General features: G+C 45.1%; 1 protein-coding gene across 1 annotated transcript in view; it reads left to right on the plus strand.

The window, feature by feature from the left end:
* OPN4 (opsin 4) overlaps positions 1–17,802 on the plus strand; it is a 42,548-nt gene extending 24,746 nt beyond the window's left edge. Inside the window, exons 8-12 of the mRNA XM_077930581.1 lie at positions 1,021–1,198; positions 8,176–8,331; positions 11,080–11,115; positions 13,019–13,057; positions 14,733–17,802. Coding sequence (XP_077786707.1) covers positions 1,021–1,198; positions 8,176–8,331; positions 11,080–11,115; positions 13,019–13,057; positions 14,733–15,017 — 694 coding nt within the window. The 3' untranslated portion in view covers positions 15,018–17,802. The remainder of the gene's footprint in view (positions 1–1,020; positions 1,199–8,175; positions 8,332–11,079; positions 11,116–13,018; positions 13,058–14,732) is intronic.
* Positions 17,803–24,913: the final 7,111 nt, after the last annotated feature.

Raw genomic sequence — 24,913 nt, forward strand, 5'->3', positions numbered from 1 at the left:
CATGTATGGAAACTGATGGAAACCCATATCAGCAGGCTAGTAACTATTTACAAGTGCACATACAGGGGATTTAAGCAGGTGCAGCTTTTCTCACAAGCAGCACCCATCGACAGCCCCCCTCTTATGCTCAGCTATACTCAACTGTCAAAAATCCCAGCATCTGGCTCCTCAAATTGTCTTCATCTTAAATGCAAAGTCAGAAAAAACCCCAGGCAAAATGAGTTGTTTTTGCTGAATTGATGAAGTCTCTTTGCTTGACAGTTCTTGAATGGTAAAGATCATATGACTGTACAATGAATGTGTGTGTGTGTGTGTGTGTGTGTGTGTGTGTGCGTGTGTGTCTACACACACACACACACATACACACACACACACACACAGTTAACTGGTGTATGCATGCCCATGAAGTTTAAGATCAGATAGTTTTCTTGTTCGTAAGGAGAAAACCAAGTAGCAGCAGGGGACCCCATTGTCAAGCTGCCACACATGGACTGCTCACCCACCATGTGGAGATTCTGCCAGCTGAAATGAAAACGCAAGCGTCCATTCCTTTTTGTATTGTCCATTTCTTTTTGTATTGACACACTCCTGATCTAGCAAGGGTGATGCCTGACTGGAGGCAACTTACATGTCATATGCAGGGACCTGAACCACATCTGCAGACCCAAAGAGTGCACATTCATCTGAGCAGCTTCCTTTCACATTTCATGATGCAGATGGCAATCAGGATTTCCTGCTATATTTTGATACTGGTGGGAACAAACACCGTCAACATGTGTTTCTGCCTGTGAATGGGCTGATGCACACAACTGTAAACTGGATTCCACAGTGCAGTCATATCCTTTTATAGTCCAATAAGGTCTTTAATTCAATATGGCCTCTCTCACGCTCTTCCCCTCTCCCTCTCTGAATGAATGTACATTTTTAGCTTGTGTCGGAAAGGACAGAAATGTTTTAGTCTGCGTTTTGTGCTTGCAGAGGTAGAAAAAATACTGGTGGGCTTAATTTCTTGTCCTTTAGAAAGGCGATTGCAAAATTTCTTCCCTGCCTTGGATCTCTGCTGAGGGTTTCTCATAAGGACTCCAGATCCAACAGCTTCCCTTCCACCAGACGTTTCACTGTCACCAGCCAGTCCTCTGATATGAATGGGCTGCCAAGAGGAAACAGACGGCTCTCCTCTGTCTCAGACAGCGAATCTGTAAGGATAACCTTCATCTACATTGTCTAATCTACAGTATCAATGAAAGGGCTGCCCAGCAAGCTGGTGGGCATAGATTAGACGTGTCCATGCTTAAGTCGTCAGTGGGGAACCCTTTCTCAGCCCAAGGGCCACATTCACAGGTGAGGAACCTTCCTGGGGCCACATGCCAGCAGCAGATGCAGTTAGAGGCAAACACTAGCCGAGCAATGGATGCGACTCCATTTTTGTTCTACAATGACTTCATGTTACAATAAAGGGGGTTCTGACTAAACATCAGGAAGAACGTTCTGATGGTAAGAGCTGTTCGACAGTGGGATGAACTCCCTTGGAAGGTGGTGGGCTCTCCTTCCTTGGAGGTTTTTAAGCAGAGGTTGGATGGCCATCTGACAGGGATGCTTCAGTCGTGATTCCTGCATTCCTCAGGGTCCCTTCCAACCCTACGATTCTATAACTGAGACCCAAACAGAGCTCAAAATCCCTGGAATCCCTCTGGAGGTCTACAGATCTGTATTACTAAGCTCCCAAAAGAGCTTCCATGTGGTCAAGAAGCCTCTGGCTGGATGTAGCAGCTATTAGCTTTCTTTCTTTCTTTCTTTCTTTCTTTCTTTCTTTCTTTCTTTCTTTCTTTCCTAATACCACCCTATACCCGTAAATCTCAGGGCGGTTCACAATATAAAAACACTGAATATATAATAAAAACAAAAACAACTCAATAGTCCTCCCATCCACAACACATTTAAAAGGGCATCAGATGTCAATCAGCCAAAGGTCTGATTAATGAGAAACGTTTTTGCCTGGTGCCTAAAGGTGTATAATGAAGACACCAGGCGAGTCTCCCTAGGGAGAGCATTCGACAAGTGGGGAGCCACTGCAGAAAAGGCCTGTTCTTGTGTTGCCACCCTTTGGACCTCTCCTGGAGGAGGCACGCAATGACCTCAGAGTCTCAGAGAATGATCTCAGTGTCTGGGTAGGTTCATATGGGAAGAGGCAGTCCTTGAGGTATTGCGATCCTATGCCATTTAAGGCTTTATAGGTCAAAACCAGTGCTTTGAATTGAGCCCGGAAACTAATAGTTAGCCAATGCAGTAGGGTATTCCAGAGAAGCCGATTCCAGCCCTTTCTATGCCCCATGGCCTTCCTGCTCCAGGTTCAGCGCTGCAGGACAAGCAAGTCTCAGCATCAGCCTTGTTCCTAAATGGAACAAAGAGCTTGTCGTTCACCTCTGGTGCTGCAAGAAAAATCCCTGAACTGCCAGCAGGTGAATGAGGGGATTTGCAACAGCACAGTGGAGAGAAGGCTAAAAAAGGATTCGCCACCAGTAGCACCTGTCAGCAGCTGCTACAGGCAGCCAGAGGATTCTGGTCATGTAGAGCAGGAATAAGGAACCTGTGGCTGTTCAGAGGTTGTTGGAGTCCAGCTTCTATATGGCCCTGCCAGCGTGGCCAATGGTCAGGGACGATGGGAATTGTAGCCCAGCGATATATGAAGGCCCCCCACCCCTTAGAAAGAGGCTCTTTTTAGATTCCTTGTCTGATCATGGCTGAATTCACCTAAAGTCTGAACTTCTAGTTCACAAGATTTTTGCATACATAAAGAGTGAAGTATTACTTGAGGGAGGGACGCGGGTGGCGCTGTGGGTTAAACCACAGAGCCTAGGACTCAGATCAGAAGGTCGGCAGTTCAAATCCCCATGAAGGGGTGAGCTCCCATTGCTTGGTCCCTGCTCCTGCCAACCTAGCAGTTCGAAAGCACACCAAAAAGTGCAAGTAGATAAATAGGTACCGCTCTAGCGGGAAGGTAAACGGCGTTTCCGTGCACTGCTCTGATTTGCCAGAAGCGGCTTAGTCATGCTGGCCACATGACCGGGAAGCTGTACGCCAGCTCCCTCGGCCAATAAAGCGAGATGAGCGCCGCAACCCCAGAGTCGGTCACGACTGGACCTAATGGTCAGGGGTCCCTTTACCTTTATTACTTGAGGGAGGCCATGTCTTGTGTGTGTTCTGGGGATGCAAAACACATATACCTGAACCACCTCCACATAACCACCCTTGTTTTCCAAGCGAGGCAGGGAGGTTTTAAGCTTACAGCACTCTGAGAGGCTCTCACAAGGCCATCCAAGTTCCCACAAGACAATTCCAGATCCCTGTGAGCAAGGCCGAGAGCTTAAAAGCTCTTTCTGTGCCAGGCTCTTTACCTTGCATGCAATTAATTTGTGCCATTTCAACAAGCTACTGTAACTGTGCAAGGTTGCAATAGTGCAACTTAATTGCATGCAATACGTGATCGTTCCGCTCTGCAACAATAACATGGCGGCGACAACCATACAAGAAATATGTACAATAACTAAGCAAGTAATAGACATCACCCCAGAATTGGCCCTACTAAACATCTTCCAAGACAACAACGCCCATTTACACCACAAAGAACTCATAACCCACCTGCTCTCAGCAGCCAGAAATACCATAACCAGACACTGGAGAGACCTGTCAGGAGTAAGCGTGGACCAATGGTACCAAATAGTATGGGAAACAGCCCTACTAGAAAAATTAACTAATAAACTGAAACTGACACGGGGACAAACAGAAGAAGACACCTTCACCCCGGTATGGCTCCCCTTTATCACACACACAACCCAACAGGACAATGACAATAATCCACCAACAGCATACAAATCAATATGGCTAACCTGATCCAAAACACCCGCCCACCTCACTCACACACGAAAACAAAGATCACCACAGCCAATCACAAGCAAACAATCACACCCTAGGCCAACCCCAACCTCTCTCACCACCAAAGGAACACAAGTGAACAACACAAACAACGCTGACACCAAACTCTACACACACTAAACATAATAGAAACACCGCCACCCGACCCCACCCCCATCCATCTTCCCTCTCTCCACCCTCCCTTTTTCTTCTCTCTTTCTTTTTTCTTCTCCCCCTAATGCCTCAACAAATGAAATGGATTTGTAAAAATGTTAAAGGAAAAAAACAAACAAAAAACGAGGCACTACACTTCTGTAAAACAAGAAAATCCTTAATAAAATATTAAAAAAAAAACAAAAAAACAATAACATGGCGGAAGGGGGAAGAAAATGAGTTTGTGACGTGAGGGCTAATGCTTTTGTAGGGTGAAGCAGGCTGAATTTAGAAAGAGATTTGCTGGCAGATTTAGACAAATTGACAAATCCATCAACGGATCCCCCCTCCCAGCAACCAGAAGCTCTCAACAGCTTGCTGTATCACTGCTAAGTACTTAGTGGTTACTTGCAAAGAAGCCGGAAGTGGTTCTTCACTTTGGAATCTGAGAGACTTTCCTTCTGTGCTGTCCAAGGCACAATAATGTGTTCTTTTTCAACCAGTTTTTTATTTTTTTAGACGAGCTCTAAAAACACAAAAATGCTATTATGCCCCCTAAGCTGTTACGTTTTTAGGTTAATGTGCTTTTAGGGGAGGCTGACATGCTCCGAATTCTTACAGGAGATTTCGGAGCTGTGTGGGTTCTGCACTCCATCTATTTTGTATCCCTGATTAAAAATACAACAAAGCAGATCTTGCTAAAATAAAGCCAACTTGGGAATGCCCATGTTCATACAACATACGCATTTCTACATGAGGCAAGATAAATATTTTAGTTTTTCCATGAATTATTTTTGTGGCTCCTTGTTGTTTTTCAGAACAGGCCTTTCTTTCCAGCAAGGCCAAAACCTCTCAGGTGTCTCTCTATACTTCAGAATGATTAGCCTGAAATGATGGCATCATGTAGATTTATTCTTATTTTTAAGCTCCTCTCTCTTTTTCACACTCTGATGTGCTGAAGAAGCAACAAAGCTATTGAGATAGGAAAGAGTCTTGTTGATTTCTGTGGGAGAAAATAAGTAGGTCGCAGTCAGTGAGACGTCTGAGAGGAGGGAGAGCAAAACCTTCCCTTCCTTCTCCTGAGCCTCAAAATGGGTTTCAGTGGGGGGGGGGCAGGGGGTAGATTTTGTTCTGATTGGGGTCCCTGAGCACAATAGCAAGCTGTCATTATGGTATACTGCCACCTGGTTGCCATTCCCTGCTGATAATAATGTCAATATAGTTCACATCTGGCAACCAATGCGCCCCTTTGGTTTCAGATATGACATGGGTAGACGGATCTTTAAAAGCCTGGGACACAAATTTTCACAGCTATGGTGGCTCATTTACCAGAAGTATTGTATTTAGCTTTAACTCTGAAAGCGTATACAGTGGTACCTCGGGTTACATATGCCTCAGGTTACATACGCTTCAGGTTACACACTCCGCTAACCCAGGAATAGTGCTTCAGGTTAAGAACTTTGCTTCAGGGTGACAACAGAAATCGTGCAGCGGCGGGGCAGCAGCAGCAGCAGGCCCCATTAGCTAAAGTGGTGCTTCAGGTTAAGAACAGTTTCAGGTTAAGAACGGACCTCCGGAACGAATTAAGTATTTAACCCGAGGTACCACTGTACTTGATTTTGACCAAACTAAGCTCCCTAGAGCAAAACATACCCCAGGAGGCTTAGTGGGGTCAGAATCGAGTATACACTTCCAGAGTTAATGATTAATACATTACTTCTGGTAAATGAGCAACCATAGCCGTAGGAGGGCCCTAAAAATTTGTGCCCGGGCTTTTTAGACTCGTCTACCCGTATACTATCTGAAACCAAAGGGGTACATTGGTGCCAGATGTGAATTCCACACCCCCCCCCAGCTCTCCTACCACACTACTGGGTGCCCATGGCATAGAAAGGCCCTTCATCAGCTCAAACCACCACTTATTGCCAGGCCCAAGCAGAGGTGTGTGGATACAGCTTAGGAGCCAAACTTAGCTTCCATTCATGGCGGCCACCTAACTGTTTGGCTCCACCTCCAAATGAGCTGGCCAAGAACACACCAGCTAGACTGGTGACTAGGAGCGGCCACCGAGACCACACAACACCAGTCTTGAAAGATCTACATTGGCTCCCAGAACATTTCGAGCACAATTCGAAGTGTTGGTGCTGACCTTTAAAGCCTTAAACGGCCTTGGTCCAGTATACCTGAAGGAGCGTCTCCACCCCCATCTTTCTGCCCAGACACTGAGGTCCAGCGCCGAGGGCCTTCTGGCAGTTCCCTCACTGCGAGAGGTGAGGTTACAGGGAACCAGGCAGAGGGCCTTCTCGGTAGTGGCACCCACCCTGTGGAACACCCTCCCAGCAGATGTCAAAGAGAAGAACAACTACCAGACTTTTATAAGACATCTGAAGGCAGCCCTGTTTAGGGAAGCTTTTAATGTTTAACAGACCACTGTATTTTAATATTTTGTTGGAAGCCGCCCAGAGTGGCTGGGGAAACCCAGCCAGATGGGCAGGGTATAAATAATAAATTAGTATTATTATATTATTATTGTGCTGCTGCTCTGGTTTGCAGCTACAAAGGCTTTTAAAACTCACAACTTGTTTTAGGCCTTTAACAAAATCTGGGGAGGAGGATGCTCTGGCAGGGCACTGGTGGCTGTAGGGTGGGTCCCATCAGCTAAATCGTGCATAGTGTCCCCTGAAGTCTGGCCCCGGCCTTGCTTGGACCTGCTCACCGTCACAACAAGACTATAATGGGGGCTAGTGACCAATGCCAAGGACTGAGGGTAATAGATATCAAATCAAGCATATTGGGGGGAAAGGTTTGGTCCAACCCAGGGTTTCCCAAACTTGGGTCTCTAGCTGTTTGGGGACTACAACTCCCATCATCTGTAGCTAGCAGGACCAGCGGTCAGGGATGATGGAAGTTGTAGTCCAACAACCCCAGTTTGGGGAACCCTGGTCTAACCATCTCCCTGATATGCTCAATGTTGTACAGAATGTTTATTATTTTCAGTCAAGGAGCACTTAAACCTGCAGCATATGCTATGACAGCAGGGTGGGGTTGGTATGCGGTGGGACACAGAATGTGCACTTGGAAAAATGAGAGCACACGGGAGACACAGGTTTATTCTGGGGGTTTTTTAAAAAAATTATTTGTAAACTTAACAAAGAAAAGGAAAGGGGACATTTTTACAGAAATTAAATGAAATTGCTAATGAAAAAATAGTTACCGGTAAATTTGATTAAAAAGAAAAATAATATATGAGTAATACTAATAGTAACAACAACAACAACCCACCATCAGTTCACATTATGGATGCTGTAAGCATCAGTATGTATATCTAATGTAGAACATATAAATTGATACAAGCCCTCCAGGTGCCCAAATAGGTATCCACACAAAAATGATGTTTATATGAAATACGTTCAAATGTAAGTAGCTCCGTGAGGTCCTCAAACCATTGCATAATACTTGGTGGGTGTTTTATCTTTCCAGGCAGAAAAGTATAAGACTCTTAGCAACCGTAAGGGCTTGCAAAATCCTCTTTTGTTGTCCTTATGTGTTTATTAAGCACTTATAAGACAGACAGGGCTACAAGGGTAGAATGCGCTCCGTTTCCATACTTGAAACTACCCAAACCATATTAAAACACCTTCGTTTGGACTGTACCCTCCTCTTCTCTAGGCAGGTAACATTACTGCACAAGGCAGAGCCATAAATGAATTATCGCTGTAAAGTAGATCAAAACTACTGACTTCTTTGGAGATAACATCACTGATATAGGGTGTAAGCAAGGAGCAAAGAACTCTGTGTGTTCATTGGACCTTTTTATTCTGTGCAGGGTGTCTGACAGGGCATTTGTGCAGTAGGAAAGTCTGCTTTTTAAAAAGAGGGGTGGATGGGGAGAGAGAGAGCCTGAACGGGTGCAGTCTCGGAACAGCCCCGCCTCCTGATTTTGCTGATTCTCTAAACTGGCCCCAAGACAGGGTTTGTTGGAGTCCCTTTCACATTTCTGGCTCTTTTCTCTAATGAGAGCCATTTGGCAAATAACTGAACGGATTGAGGGAAAGTCATTAAACCCAAAGAAACTCTCTGAAAAACTTTCATGCTGGCCTGTCGCTGCAGGAATGGACTGACACAGAGGCGGATATCTCTAGTCTGAACTCCAGAGGTGCTAGCGGGCAGGTTTCGTACGAGATGGGTGAAGACACCACGGCAGAAATGAACGATGTCAAAGTCAAATCTAAACTGAAAAGCCACGATTCAGGGATTTTCGAAAAGGTAACGAAACGTCCTATTGTCAGAGCAGACAGGTCTGCAGATCTCTGCCTCAGCTTGTATTATTCCATGTCAGTAATTTTTTTCTCTTTCTCTCTCCACCCCCTCCTCCCAAATGCCTTCAGTAACCTGTATAAGAAAGCTGCCATTAGGAGACTCAAATAGAGGAGAACTTAATAGTTTGTCCATTTCATTTGTGAGATATGCTTTCTCTTTTAAAAACAAGAGTGTTTCCCTATAGAAACCACAACAAGTCCATGCAGATATCCTGGCTGGGTTGTGACACCACTCTAATCTCCTTCCTCTTCTCACACCTATTGGCAGGATCGCAATCTCCAACACCAGCCCACAAGCAGCTGTCACCTATTTTATCTTGTTAATTTGAAAAGATGCCTGGCAGTCAAGCGACTCCCACTTCACTAATTACGATGTTCACGTGTGCTATTCCTTTTGCCAGTTCTGCAGCATGGGAGATCCTGTGTTGCTAATATTTGAAGGGGAGGGTTGGCAGCAGCGCAAACCGGCAAATGTTGTGTGCCCGGCAACTGTACGGAAATCATTATGCAAAGCACATGCCAAACATAAGCAGGGGAGAGCAGTGCTGATGAGAATGTGCTGTGGGGAGCAGGGAATCTTTCAAAAGAACTTGTGAGGCTTGTGGCAGATAAGATTGGGCAGAGCATTTTAAAAAAAGAAACACTCTGCTGCCTGTATCATGACTTACCCATCCTGATGCAGCGTTTTCATGCCCAGTCCTATTGTTTGATGAACACTGGATAGCTCAGTTGGTTAGAGCGTGGTCGCAGGTTCGATCCCCATATAGGACAGCTGCATCTTCCTGCATTGCAGGGGGTTGGACTAGATGATCCTCAGGGTCCCTTCCAACCCTTACTCTAAGATTCTCTGATTCTCTGAACACTTAGTGGAAGTCTTAACACTTCCCCACATCTGAGAACACAAAGATTTGTCACAAGAAGAGCAGCACCCACCTTGAAGAACATTCCCCATAGTATTGTTCTCCTGCCCAGCATGTACCACTGAGTGCTCCTTCTAAGGGTGGAAACTGGTGGGATGGACCCAAGATGAGGGAAATTGTGTGCACTGTATGTGTGAATGCTGACGATGATAGGTGAAGACATTTTGGTTTACTGATCTGTCATAGCCATGCATAAACACATACCCTTTAACGTAGATCTGCCTGAAGCTGGTTTTTAACCAGGGCTACCGTTTCTGTCTTTGCACCGGCCCTCCTTCTGTGCCTTTGACAGCAGCCTGGCATTCACATTTTCTAACAGGGGGACGTTTCCCTATCACGTTCCATTGCTGGGATGTGCACAATGCTGTTGGTCCTTTCCATTCTGCACATCAGATTGCTGCCAAAGTCACAGGGGAATTGGCAAATTCAGTTTGACGCCCCTCTCCTCCTAAAAAATAAACATCCGGCATTCTGTTTCCAGCTCTCCACCACTTTCTGTCACTGTTGCCCTCAGAAGGGCATCTTTGGCAGAATATTTGTACCTTTCTCTCTCTCTCTCTCTCTCTTGTGTTTTGGCTTGTTTTTATATGGTGTCTTTTGTTATGGAAAATCCAAAATACTGTTTCGCTTTCCTGTGACCGCAGTCATGTCCCACAAATAGTGCATTTCTATAAATAGTGACTAGGAGGGAACAAATTGGCTGGACCCAATGTTGCTTCTCTCTCTCCCCCCCCCCCCCCGGCACCCTCACCCCCATGCACAAAAGACACACTTTATTCAGCTTGCAACCTTTCTTTCCTTGGGTGCCTTTGTGTGTGCAAGTGGTTCCTTTCCGTGCTTGTCGCCCCTTCACCCCCATCACAAACTTCCCTGCTTTTCCTCTCCTGCATTCACACCCCCAGAGGCGTTTGAGCTGAGCCCTGTGGCCCCAGGCTGTGCCCTTGGGGATCAGGGAGCTGTGTTCACCTGCTGCAGCTTCTATGGGCCTGCTGCTGTTTTGTGATTGGCTGCTGGAATAATCTCAGTCCTATCCTCTGATCTCATTCACTCTTGGTCCTGCAAGATGGGAATGCGATGGGGTGGTCCTTTAAACTGGGCATAACAGTATATTTATTTGGGACACAGGTGGCGCTGTGGGTTAAACCACAGAGCCTAGGACTTGCCGATCAGATGTTCAGTGGTTCGAATCCCTATGATGGGGTGAGCTCCCGTTGCTCGGTCCTGGCTCCTGCCAACCTAGCAGTTCAAAAGCACATCAAAGTGCAAGTAGATAAATAGGTACCGCTCCTACGGGAAGGTAAATGGCGTTTCCGTGCACTGCTCTGGTTCTCCAGAAGTGGCTTAGTCATGGTGGCCACATGACCCGGAAGCTCCCTCGGCCAATAAAGCGAGATGAGCGCCACAACCCCAGAATCGGTCACAACTGGACCTAATGGTCAGGGGCCCCTTTACCTTTTTACAGTATATTTGGGCATATATTATTGTGTGCAGCATAGCACTGGTGCAACGGGTAGCCCTAGTCCTGGGATGGCCGAAAAGAATACCTAATAATTGGTCGCCCCTCATTCCTCATTTGGCCAGGGTCATAGTTGTACCGGGCACTGGGCACAATACATTGCACAGTTATTAAGAGAGGGCGCAATCATAACTTACATATGGAATTATCCTTCTCACGCAGCACTTAGAGAAGGATAGGACCATGCTGTGACAACTCCATATCCAGGGGTAAGAACTGTCTGCACTGCTACACACTCTTTCTTTCCCTTCTTTTGTAGACTTCAGTGGATGCAGATGAAATTTCTATGGCAGAGGTGAATATCCCAGATTGCTGGTTTCTTTTCATAGTGTGAACATTTCATGTGATTCTTTCAGGGATGGGGATGTTCAGGGAAAGCAATGCAGCCATGCCATATATTAAACACCTCCCACCTGACATGCTCAAATTTATTTATATCTCTGTCCATCCGTCTAATCCCGTGGTTCCCAATGCCCGCAGGGGGTGCAATTTGATTTTTAAGGGGGAATAATTTGGAAGCTTGTTTAAACCAAATTAATGGCCTTTTAGGCTTCCTCCACATGCATAGGAGTTCACTTTTTGAAAAATAAGAATTATACGTCATCGCAGGGGAGGGGGGTGTCAGGATTTTAGATATGCTTAGGTGGGGCATGGCCCAAAAAGGTTGGAAACCACTGGTCTAATCCATCACATTTCTATCTCGCTTTTCCTCCAAGGAGCTCAAGGTGGACTCTCCTTCCTTGGAGGTTTTCAAGCAGAGGTTGGATGGCCATATGTCATGGATGCTTTAGTTGAGATTCCTGCATTGCAGGGGATTAGACTAGATGACCCTCAAGGTCCCTTCCCACTCCACAATTCTATGACCACACTGCCAGAACGCCTTTCCCTGCCCACAGTTCCTGATACTGCTAATAGTTTGCACCCTGGCTACAGCTCAAATATCAAACTGGTTCTTTTCTGGCCTGTAATATGGTAGCGGTAGTGGTGCATATTGCTATATTTCACTGCTCAGTATTTGCCGCTCATTGTAAATCTTCTATATGCTGCATAGGGAGCATAGTTCAGTCACCACTGCATATTCCATAAGGCAAAGAGAATCAAAAGTGCTTAGTTTCTTTTTAAAAATCCAGAAGTCTGCCCTCCTTTCTCTAGGACAGTATCTAGGTCTGGGTAAATCTGTTCATCCCAGTTTCTTGTTTCTCCAGTCTTAAATTCAATTTGCCTGGTTTCTGCATCAGTCAGCGATTATTATTATTTTAAAAGTCTGCCCCTCTCTCCCAATGTACACCTTTTATATGCCATTTTCCCTAATAGACACATTTTTGCAAGCCATTTCCCCTAATATAATACGGTTTTGAACAGTACTTTCACCAATATACACGTTTCTGTGTCCACTTCCCCTTAATATATGCTTTGTCTCAGACAGAATTATTGGTTAGAGTGCTGCATCACAAAATGGAGAAAAATATGGATTTCAATGCATTTTAGTTCACATGCTGGTTCAGGAAGCGCAAAATTCCCCTGCATCTTTAGCAGTCGCTTCCTCCCTTCATTAGCTCAAACCTCTTCCTGCATTCATCTACTGCTACTTAGCAGGTGATCGGTTTTCACTCTGCATAGCTGGGATGGGTGAGTTGCTAGTTGGAAGGGTGCAAGCCTGGGCCAATCCACTATTTCACAGCCTCCATTCTCGCCCTGTAAAAAAAAAAAAGAAAGAATTTGCCAAGCTCAGAGTCTTGTTGCTGAAATCAACCCACAGTCCTTAGTACATGTACATGCAATGAAAGTTGCAACCTTAATGCACCCTTAAATATTAAGTGGCACTTCTGAGCAAACATGCATAAGACAGAGGTGGAAGAATACACTTTACTATGCACTGACATGGGGCTTACTTTTGAGTAAACATGCATTGGGGACAAGCCAGTGAATTAATGCCCATGTAGAGTGAAAAGGTGCTAAAGCCTCCTGCACTTTTGAGAGTTGTGTAGAAGAGGGAAATTCAACAGGTGCAGCTTACACAACCAGTGGCACTTGCTGAAATGCCCTCTTCTACACAATTCTTTGTGGGGCAGTGACCCTGTTTTCTTTTGCAATAGGCCACTCTATCCATGCCCCTGATTTAAAAATGACTCTTTGGGTTTCCTATGTGGAAACATGATTGTGGACGTTTTGCACAATTCTCTATATTGTTTCTTTAGGACTTAGCCTTTGGAAACTACATCTTTGGAGACAGCCTGGTAAGTTGCCATCCAGCTTTCAATAACCTGTGGGAAATGTGGACAATGTGGCCTCCCCATAGTGTTGGGCTGATGATGAAGCCAGACTTGCAGGTACGTAGTTTGGCGTGATTCTGAATCCAGCTTTGTTGCTGGAGGCCCAGGTAGCCTCTGGCTAGAAGCACTTTTCGCCAGCTGTAAGTGGTGCGACAGCTATAGATGTTCCTGGACCAGGAGAGCTTGACCACAGTAGTGTCATTGAAATTCTACTCAGTATTATCCAGAGTAGATTCCAGTGTATAGTTAGCAGAGTAAAAACTTAAAACACATTGCAGGATCCCCCCAAAATAAACCAGAGGCAATGAATATTTTATCCAGCAGAGCTTTAACTGCCACTGAAGGCTAATAAGCATTATGGTCACAAATCCAATACTTTCAGGATTGACACTGTCCATAAGAAATCCAGTTGCAGCAGACTTAACTAAAACTTACAATAATTTATAATAAGTCTAAACCTTAACACTAAGCATATAATATACAGTGGTACCTTGGGTTACATACGTTTCAGGTTACAGACTCCGCTAACCCAGAAATAGTGCTTCAGGTTAAGAACTTTGCTTCAGGATGAGAACAGAAATCGTGCTCCGGCGGCGCGGCAGCAGCGGGAGGCCCCATTAGCTAAAGTGGTGCTTCAGGTTAAGAACAGTTTCAGGTTAAGTATGGACCTCCAGAACGAATTAAGTACTTAACCCGAAGTACCACTGTACAGAACACCACACCAGAAGGAAAAGAGATAGAAAGAGAAAGTGAAACCCAGGCTCCTTCTGGCCTCTTATTATAGTTAGCATGAGCTTGACTGAAAGAGATAACAGAACTAGTTTAAGCCAGCTGTACTCAGCTTCTCTGAAGGAATAACCCAAGCATCATGAACCTTCTGCTTGTTTCTTTCACACAGAGACGCTTCCAGAACCCTCTTGAATTAAGTAGAATAGGAAAGATCTCTAGCACATCGGATCAACACTTTCTGTACTAAGAAATGAAAACTGACAAGTAGTTTGAGCACAATGGTGAATTCAAGGCTGAATTACTGCAATGCCTCTTTGCACAGCTTCTCTTTGTGCTCGATCTAGAAGCTGCACTTAGGGCAGAACGCTGCAGCACAACTGCTGATGGGAGTGAAACCCTACTACAGATTACATCTCTGCTCAGAGATCTGCACCCGTTGCCAATTTGCTCCCGGGCCAAGTTCACGATGTTACCATTCGTATATAAAACCCTTAACAGCTTGAGACCAGATTGCTTGCAGGCTCGCCTTACACCCATGTATGCCCACTCTGTGCATCAATCAGCGTGACTGGCACCATTACAGGTGCTACCTAATGCTCGTTCCATAGTGGCAAGATTGCCCACACATCATATATGATGTCATACATGGGGCAAGGGGCTTGGCTTGGCTGAAATGGGCTTGTGGTCCAAATGGGGAGCCGGCCAGGTCTAATTAGGCATGCGGTCTGGAGGTTGCTAACCCCTGTTGTAAATCTGTAGCATGAATCTGAGAACAGGTCTCTGCATGCAGCAGAATGAGGTGTCAAGAGTCCTGAGGTGTTAGAATAGACTGTGCCACTTCAGACTGCAAGGTGTGTGTGTCACTCAGGCACATTGTGTGTTAACCTCTTCTTTTTTGTACTTTCTTAAGACAGGTGACGATCAGTACACTTTTGGCGTGAGGGCAGAAGATTCTTGCTACCTCTCATCTACAGCCCAGATCCCCAGCATTGTGGTAACCTACAGCAACGTCCAGCGAATGGAGCTGCCTTTTCAATCCAACTCTGACCCTTCGTGCTCCAGGAACTGTGGCTATAGCTGGGAGAGGAACTCCAGCAGCCGGCTAGAGTGGCTGTGCCAGGATAGTGCCTTAGGTCCTGCGCCAGACACACACATGTGTCAGCTTAGTGTAGAAAACCTTCCAAAACATCACTGAAGCAGGAAGAGGGGGCAGAAGAATGAAAATGTAAAGATCCAAAAACAGCTCCACGATAGTTAATTTGCTTTACATGTTGATTGCGTTCTCCACAATGTTTGTGCTAATAAGTTGAGCATTTAAAACGAACAGAGGTAGTAGCCCGTTTTATCCTGAGAATGTGCTCTCACATGAATCTTGTATGGACAGTCTACACCCAGCCATCCACAGATCGCAACTGTCAGGCAGGCAATCCCTGATAATGTCCAGCTTGGAGAGGCAGCAGGCAGGGAATCGGCTGACATGCCCAACCTTTTTTGACCAGTGGGGGGAATGTTGAGAAAGTGTTGCATGTGCCAGTCGCAAAATGGCTGCCATGGTGTGGCATAACACAAAATGGCCGCCACATCTGAAAGAGGCAGGGCCAAAGATGGCTTGGGCACCCTCCCTACATCAGCTCCCCTATCAATGGGGAGTGAGGAGCACCTACATCAGCCACAACTGCACTTGCTCACTCTTGGTTTGAATGGAAGGGAGGTTTGGTTGTCCAGTCCTGCCATCCAATGAAATATGAGCATGTGTGCAATGCAGAAGCCGAAGCAGTGCCAATATAAACTGAACAGAAACAGCAAACTGTCCCTCATGCGTTGTTGATATTTTGAGGGGATATTTAGTGAGACCTTTCACAAGTATTGTAGAAGATCCTGGTGGGCACATGCATTGGTGGCCCCCTAGCCTGGTAGCTCAAAGGGCTATATAGCCTAGTGGCTGCTTCTTGCAACAAACAGATGCCCGGATTAAGGGAGGGATTTTGAAGCCTTACAGCCAGCAGTGGTTTGTGATAGGCTCTCCAGAACAGGGAACAGCTGTAGCTCCATGGTGAGTGAGCACATGGTTTGTTGCAGAAGGTCCCAACACTGAGCCAGATTGACCGAACCATCTGACTTGGTCTAAGGTAGCTTCCTATGTCCTCAGTTGCCTGATTCCTGGGACCAGGAGGGTTCTCATCTGTGGTGTTAGTCTCTTCCTGCCTTGAACTACCTCCAGTTTCCTTCTTCACGCAGCAGCCCTGCTGGTGCCAAGAGAAGAGGACTGGCACCTGGTGTTGCAAAGTTCCTGGTTTGAGCTATACAGCTACCTGGTACCAAGGTGTGTGACTCAAGGCCTGCGTGGATAGTGTCATGGCATAGCTTAGTCACTAGGTGGCGCTGGGCTTGTGTGTGTAGCTAAGTGGCGTCAGGGGGTTCCTGCTGCCGTTCTGTTCTTGTTTAGAGAAACAATAAAGTTATTGTTTAGCTCCTTGACTAGTCTGCCCACTCAGTCTTCCATGACAAGGCCTATGTGCATATCAATCCCATCGTGCAACCAGTCCATCCCATTTTTGGAGGATGATATCTCATCCATAGGGCTTTTAGGCATAGCTAAGTGGTCTTTTTGTCACAGGTTCTACTGAAGGGCTCAAGGATAGCATATTTCTGCACCTCAGCTCTTGTGTGTAAACAGGCTTTAGAACCTTTTGGGGAGGGAAAAAGTGGTGCCTGCCATTTTACTGTATGGTGATTTATAAATGTATAAATAAGTTGTTTCTGTCAAGATCAAGGCATGGGGATTATGCACATGTCTCATGGAAAATGTAACATCTGCACTGTGCTTAATCCACATGGGACAAGTGTCACAGGAAGACCGTGTGACACCCGTCTACACCCGTCACCAAGTTGCACTTAATGGATGATGTGGAGGTACCAGTGCCAACATGGGATGCATGCCCAGGCATTCAGCTGAACATGCAAATGCTCCAAAGTGTGGATGGAGGGGTGGGGCGTGCATGAAAGCCATGCCTCCAATGTCCTCATGCAAGTTGCTCCCCACCCCCTGCTCCTCCGCATTCCTGAATGTCTCCACATCAAGAAGGGGGCTCACATAACTGATCAGGGATCCTGCTATTTCAGGGTCCCCAGTGGCACCAAGGGGGTCAACTCACAAGTAGGAACCCTCCGCAGAACTTTCCCACTCAGCACAGGAGTGATGCCTAGGACTGAACATGCAGGGTGCAACACTCAAAAGGCTGCTTCTCTGCATGCCCCCTGCCCCAGATACAAAGTTTGTCTCTTCAGGCAAATCTGTAAACATACTTAATGTCCATATATTGCAAACATGGGGACAGAGAAGGTCTCTCTGTGCAGTAACTGTAATGTGTATTTCTAGGCTTCTATCAAGAAGATGTCAGGACTTGCGCCTGCACTGGGCCCTGAGCTTGGCATTTTTTCAGATAAATAAGCAAATAAATTTATTGCCAGCCCATGACGAGCAAGTGCCAGACCAGGTTACAATTTAAAATTCAACATCAAAAACAGTTGTCACAAAATTAGGGTTGAGAATGACAACCTGTCCTCTCCTGAGAATGGCAGGAAGACATTCAACCTGTGTAACCAGCACCCAGAACAAGGAAATAACTTCACATTAATAGGCAAGAGGAGATCACGTGGTACATCTTGCCCCATATAGAAGCGACTTGAGTCAAGCTTGCCCTCCAGAGGATTTTGCTCCTCTCTCTCTCTCTCTCTCTCTCTCTCTCTCTCTCTCTCTCTCCTTCCTTCCCTCGTTCTCTTCACACACAGACCCCAACCTGAACTTCACGCAACCTATATCTGGTGCAAAATAGTATCATAACAGGAAACACAGTGTAGGTTTTATTGGAAATTGGAACGAATTCATTGTCTTTGGGAACAAATAATGTAACGGCGATGTACTTTGCAATATTTTATGATTTTCAGTATCTCGGTGTACTTTTTCTTTTTAAACAATAAAAAAAAATCTATATATAAATATCCACAAGCTGTTGCCAGATATCTAGGCTGCTTGATTTCTGATGTTATTACTCCCCATTATTGCTTTGAGGTAGAAAACAAGATTATGAGGTCAATGAGGAAAAGAAGGGAATACGCAGTGCAGAAACCAGGATGGCTTCTTGGAAGCCAAATAAAAAGATGAAAGAGATTGATTATAATTCCTCCCTTCATCTGTCTGGGCAGGATATTGACTTAAGGCAGAGGGTCTGATAGATACTAAACTGATTGAACAGACAGTCTAATAACAAAATATTAGATGTCATTCTGCCAAACTAGGCTTCCAATTTCATTCCACTGATTCACAATGCCGATCCAGAGAATTGGATCTTGACCACCATATCCTCCCAGACCTCCTAATCTACCCCATTAGGGTCTCTATTAGACAGATACCATGGGTTCTTCTCTTTCCCAGGGCTGATAAGGGAGATTAGGAAGGCTGTCTTGAATATAATCTAGGTTGGCTTGCTTGTTGCAGCATCAATAACATGTATGGGGTTCACACCACAGTCAAGGGCTTGTTGCCAGATCTGCTAATGAGCAACCAAACAATTAAACCCCTGTGTTGCAAACAGTATCAGTAATATCCGAGGCAACACGATGACCAAGTACAACAATGCAATATCAATGTAAACTCTGTATATAATCAATACAGCACATTGAACAATATGAAATATATGAAATATGCACTCTCTGCAAAACCAAATAAACAGGAATCTTATAAATCTCTGAAAGTCCCCAAACGTGCACTCTTGCTCTGCTAATGAGCCAGTGCGCACATTCTCATGAACTGTTTTTTTTTTTTTGCATGTATACCTGCTAAAATGCTAATTTGGGGAAACCAGCCATTGCTGCTCTTGGGAACTTCCTAATTTGGGGAAACTGAGCTCTGACCAACCATTAGTATTCTCACTCTGGCGAGACAGCAGCAACCACATCATCACTGCAATTATATCTATGTATTGTAGTTACCAAAGGACAGATTAAAATTTGACCATAGGGCAGTTTAAAGTCCCCCCCCCAGCCCAGTCATATGCATGCCTACTCAGAGGTAAGTCTCTTTGAGTCCAGTGGGATTTGCTCCTATCTAAGGGCTCATCCATGCTTCTGTTTGTCCCCTGATTTCTAGACATGGATCCAAGAGGCTTTTCTTGTCATCCTACCGCTTTCCCCAGGAAAACCTGCCGTTTGCTTCTAAATCGGAGCAAACAGCCATTGGGTTTTCTGCAGGTGGGCAGAATAATCATGAGTAATCATAGTTTTGAGGTCCCGGGCACTAAGGAAGTCAGATTATCCTCCACCAGGGCCAGGGCCTTCTCAGTGATGGATCCGACCTGGTGGAACGCTCTGTCCCATGAGATCAGGGCCCTGCAGGATTTAACTTCCTTCTGCAGGGCCTGTAAGACAGAGCTATTCCGCCTGGCTTTCAATTTGAACTTAGCCTGATCTTTTATTCCCCTTCCTTCCCTCCCCCTCTCCTTTTTATGAATATTACCCGCTCTGGGATCCCACAGCTAATTCTCCCCTGGTCTCCTCGCTGGCCCAAATTGGACTAATTTAGCCAGCTAGCCCTGGTGATCATCTAATGTTTATTGGATGGATTTCCCCCCTAATTGATTTTTGAATCCTGAATTTATTGTTATTCACGTTTTATATTTTATGCTGTTTTTTGTTGCATCAATTAAGTCTTTTAAATTTGTTGTTAGCCGCCCAGAGCGGGGTATAAATAAAATTTTATCAGATTATTATTAGATGAAAACAGGAACGTCCTAAGGAGAAGAAGGACATTCTGGGATCAAATCAAAAACCGGGACGGCTTCTGTAAATCCGGGACTGTCCCTGGAAAACAGGGACACTTGGAGGGTCTGCATTTGCTCTGATTTAGCAGTAAATGGTGTGTTTTCCCAAGTGGGGAGACCAAAGAAAAACCTCTCAGACCCTTGCCTAGAAATCATGGGACAAACGGAAGACATCATGAGACAAAGGGAAGTGTGAATGAGCCCTAAGTGTGTCTAGGGTCTCCATCTCCAATTGATAAATACTTGTGGAATATTGCCTTACTTGCCCTTGAAAGGCATCTAATAAGTCTTATAAATAAACACAATGTGAGTCCCAGTGACTGAAGCCCCTGTGGAACTTTGAAAGCTTGCAGGACTTTGGTGCACAACAAAAGTAGCAGGTTAATCTATTCTGCACCTTGTATGTTGCAGTGCCGCCAAGTGCCCATTAACTGCTTCCTTCGCCTCTTGGCTCTTATTACTATTTAATATGCTGTGGCATATATAATATTCTTTAACCCCCCCCCCCCCGGTACAACTTTGCTTACAGTGAGTAGTGAGGAAATCCTTCGCCGGCTAGTAATGCCTTCTGAATCTAGAGTGCAATGTTCAGCGTGTACCAAAGGAGATTCTGCTGCTATAAAAAGAACTTCAGCTGTTAGGTGTCTGCTTACAAGAGGATTGAAATGCAACTGTTAATTAGCAAATAACTTGCTCCCGCAGCATTTGAAGTCTCCTGTGTGTGTGTGAAAACTTGTCCCCTCCTCCCTCCTCTCCTCTTTTTAAACAAACAAACAAACAAATCTACACACTTCAGCATGAGATAAACCAATCCAGGCTACAATTTGACATAGCTTACAGAAAAGTTTGGGGCTTCATCAGATGCAATGGGAATCACATAAAGCAGGGGTCAGCAAACTTTTTCAGCAGGGGGCTGGTCCACTGTCCCTCAGACCTTGTGGGGGGGGGGCGGACCATTTTTTTTGGGGGGGGAGATGAACGAATTCCTATGCCCCACAAACAGCCCAGAGATGCATTTTAAATAAAAGCACACATTCTAATGTAAAAGCACCAGGCAGGTCCCACAGATAACCCAGAGATGCATTTTTTTTTTTTAATTTTTTATTGCGTTTCTTTCCATAGTTTTGTACATTGCAGACACATACAATAGATACAAGAAACATTTTTTCTTTTTTAGCAATACAAAAAGCACAGAAAAAAAGAAAGAAAAAGAAAGAATTAGATACATTTGGACTTCCCCACCCCTTCCGGATCTGCGTTCTTTAAATTAACCATGTCAGCAATTTGTTACCTTATTTCATACCTCACTGTAACTTTCAATTGTTATGTATCCAAAATCAATGTATTATATCTCAGTTTTAATACCTTTAAAATAAACATAACATATTCAATTCAATTTGTCTCCTTTTCTCTTTTATCCCCAGAGATGCATTTTAAATAAAAGGGTACATTCTACTCATGTAAAAACACGCTGATTCCTGGACCGTCCGTGGGCCGGATTTAGAAGGCGATTGGGCCAAGCCTTAGTTTCCCTACCCATGACATAAAGCCTCAGGGTAAATCCATACCAGGGGTCTTATTGAAGGGGAGGTTTTAGAACTGCAGTGGGCGGGGAAAGAGAAAGTTTAACTCTTTCCTCCCTGGTGTGGTCCTGCTTAAAATCTGACTCCTCCCCCCCCCCCCCCGCTGCTAATTACATCAGGAGGGAAGTTCCACCAGAGGTCAAAGGAGTTGCTTCCACACTTGTCCTTTTCTCTGGAATTCCTATAATTTGCTCACTCAGGCCTGCTAGACGAACATCACTGCCAGACTGTCGCATTATGATTATTTTTGTCCTCCCATCTATTTGAAGACCTGGGCTGTGTACCTGCAATGCCACCAAAGCATTCAGAACGCATTCTTTCCCTCAGTGAATCCTGAGCTCTGTAGTTTTACCCCACACAGAGCTATAATTCCCAGCAACCCTTAGCAAACTGCAAATACTGACCGGCAAATTCATGTCGTGCTGCTACAGCGGTCATGCACACCAAACCAACTTCCCCCAAAGTCTGGATTTTTCGGAATAAGGAAAGGGGTGGGAGAAATGTACAGGAAGGTGTGCCATTAAACTAGCTCAGTACTGTTTACATTGACATGTAGTGACAGAGGTGAATTTACCTGTGTAGAAAATAATAATAATAGAGGGCTCTGGGCATCTGATGGGGGGTTTGGCCCAACCAAATTCGATTCAACTTCATTAATCCATTCATCTTCACAAAAGTTTGCACCTTGTTTGCTACTGATAAGTACAGAATGAGGTTGCTTTTTCCATAAAAGCAATAGAGACATACCCCATCAGGCTATAGACTGACTTGGTTTCACTCGATATCCATCACAGGTGACTTAAAACATCCTGAGATGCATCATGCTAAAGCCTGGAAATGTAAGCATCTTTGACCTAAAAAAGTCAATGGTTCCACTAGGATCGTTCATAAGGATGGCCTGTGCTTATGTCTCTGTTCCGGCTGTCAATGTATCCTTCACAGAACATACATTTTGGAACCCATCTCCAAATGACTCACAAAACATGATGCATAGTGAAAATTGGGCACCCTATTTAACTGAAGGGTGTGTTCAGGCTGAAAGAGGGTGTAAGCTGAGGTGCTTCACTTTGGCTTTTTGCACTAAAACAGCTGTCCTTGGGAGATATTATCTGCGAGATAAACTGTGGGTGGCACACGAGCTTTTCGCCTCCAGAGACACTGAGTTCAAATTTCAGCTCAGGTTGCTCAAGTGAAAATGTGCTTGATGGTCTTGTTTCCCCAAGTACAAAAAAATCACTCGGCGCTCTGTCACAATTCAGCAAATTGGCAGGCGCTCCGAGAGAGGGACTGATGCCTGGAATGGCAAGAGGTTGTAGTAGGTCAGGACTGAAGCAAGCATGTGGAATTGGAAATGAGAGGCTTCAACATGCTACCAGCCCATGCAGAATTCTAGAGAGCTGGAGTTTTTGACCTTGTTCCTTTGGATGAAGTATCAAGCCACTTTCAGAAACAAAACAAATTAGTTTAAATGTTAAATAGTTTTAGGTTGATCAATCAAATCATTGACACGGGTGGTGCTGTGGGTTAAACCACAGAGCCTAGGACTTGCTGATCAGAAGGTTGGCGGTTCGAATCCCCACAATGGAGTGAGCTCCCATTGCTTGGTCCCAGCTCCTGCCAACCTAGCAGTTCGAAAGCACATCAAAGTGCAAGTAGATAAATAGGTACCGCTCCAGTGGGAAGGTAAACTGCATTTCCGTGTGCTGCTCTGGTTCACCAGAAGCAGCTTAGTCATGCTGGCCACATGACCCGGAAGCTGTACGCCGGCTCCCTTGGCCGATAAAGCGAGATGAGCGCTGAAACCCCAGAGTCGGTCACGACTGGATTTTGAGCAGACATGCACAGGATTGTGCTGTAATCTGATATAACAAGACTTTGAACCAATTGACTGAATTTAAACAAATTTGCACAATGTCAACACCCCGACAGGACAGGTTCCCCAGGGAGTAGGGAATGTCGGTATCAGCAGAATCAAGGAATGACAGTGGTGCAGGGAGGTTAATTTCGGACTCTTGAAGTTAAATGGAATCTCCATGCTTAGAGCATGTTGGCCATGTGTCCTGCCTTACAGAGGGTAGTCCTCTGTTTGAAGGAGTCCTCTGTTTGAAGGGCTATCCAATCCAAAGATCAAGAACAGGGGTCAGCAAACTTTTTCAGCAGGGGGCCGGACCACTGTCCCTCAGACCTTGTGGGGGGCCGGACTATATTGGGGGGGGGGATGAACAAATTCCTATGCCCCACAAATAACCCGGAGATGCATTTTAAATAAAAGCACACATTCTACTCATGTAAAAACACCAGGCAGGCCCCACAAATAACCCAGAGATGCATTTTAAATAAAAGGACACATTCTACTCATGTAAAAACACTCTGATTCCTGGACCATCCGCCGGCCAGATTTAGAAGTTGATTGGGTCAGATCTGGCTCCCAAGCCTTAGTTTGCCTACCCATGATCAAGAACCATAAGAAAGGAGAGCAGCACAGTCTTCCCGGCTATAGTGAGACGTACTGTATTTCCATCTAAACTTGCGTATAAGACGAACATATGCAAATGTTACCCAAATGCTCTCTTGTCCTCTTTTTGAAGGTGCATTTCCTCTGCTTTGGGGTTGATGAGTGTTCTCACCCCTAGTTCAGAGGCTGATTGCCCCTGGACCCTAGGTGCCTGGGAAAATCACCATGGGATGGTTGTCAACTTCATGCCCAGCCTGTGAGCTTCCTAGAGGCATTTGGTGATTCTTCAGCCAGAGACATGGGGTGAAAGCCATGGGAGTGCTGATCATATTTTTTGGAGGAGAAATAGAAGGGGCTTTGTGGTCAATGTCTTTAACTAAGGAAAAGGTTATTTTCATTCTTATTCCTGCTTCATTCCACCGGAAGGAAGGAAGGAAGGAAGGAAGGAAGGAAGGAAGGAAGGAAGGAAGGAGTAAACTGTGAAGCCCCATGTAACAAGGTAATCTTTCAGTTTTTGTATATTCTTGTTTTAATTCTTGTTTGTACTTCACATCTAGGTGCCAAGCAGTTAGTGCTCTTCCTCCTGTTTGGCACCCAGTTAGCTTTTACTGCACATGGGGGGGGGGGGGAGAGAAACTCTTAAGGAGGTTAATGCTAAGCCAAGTATTAAAGCTGTCTGTATTTCAAGCATCATGTGCAATTGTGCCTGGAGAAAATTGTAATGGTTGTGAAGTGACACTGAGAGTTACACAGGGAATCAGCCTGGCCCATAAGGTCTTGTTTATTCCTTTAGCATCATAGAGCTGAATGGTACCCACACTGGATTATACCATCCAATTTCCAGGCCCCAAACAGAATATAATGTACTAATAGCATCTCTGAGAAGCATTTGGGCTATACAAATCAATGGAGGACACATTTATCAATAGGTATTAGTCAGCGAGCATGGATGAGATTCATCCCAGCCTAGCCCAGCCAGCTGTCATTTCTGTCATTAATCCAGTATGTTAGATGTCCAGAAATTAACCTGGATCTCCTGGTTTGTGGTTTTGTATGTGATAAGTATGCAATAAATATTATGGATTGTGATGCGAATGGAACGATCACAGACACCTTGGCCGTCACAGCCTTAACAGGAGATGTCACTGCTAGAATGTTTCTGGGTTCTTTTAAAAATAAATAAATTTGGATTGTATAGGGACAGCTACCAAAATCACTCGAGTTTTACTGTTTT

This window comes from Podarcis muralis, chromosome 6 (genome assembly GCF_964188315.1).
Source record: "Podarcis muralis chromosome 6, rPodMur119.hap1.1, whole genome shotgun sequence".
NCBI classification, from domain to species: Eukaryota; Metazoa; Chordata; class Lepidosauria; order Squamata; family Lacertidae; genus Podarcis; species Podarcis muralis.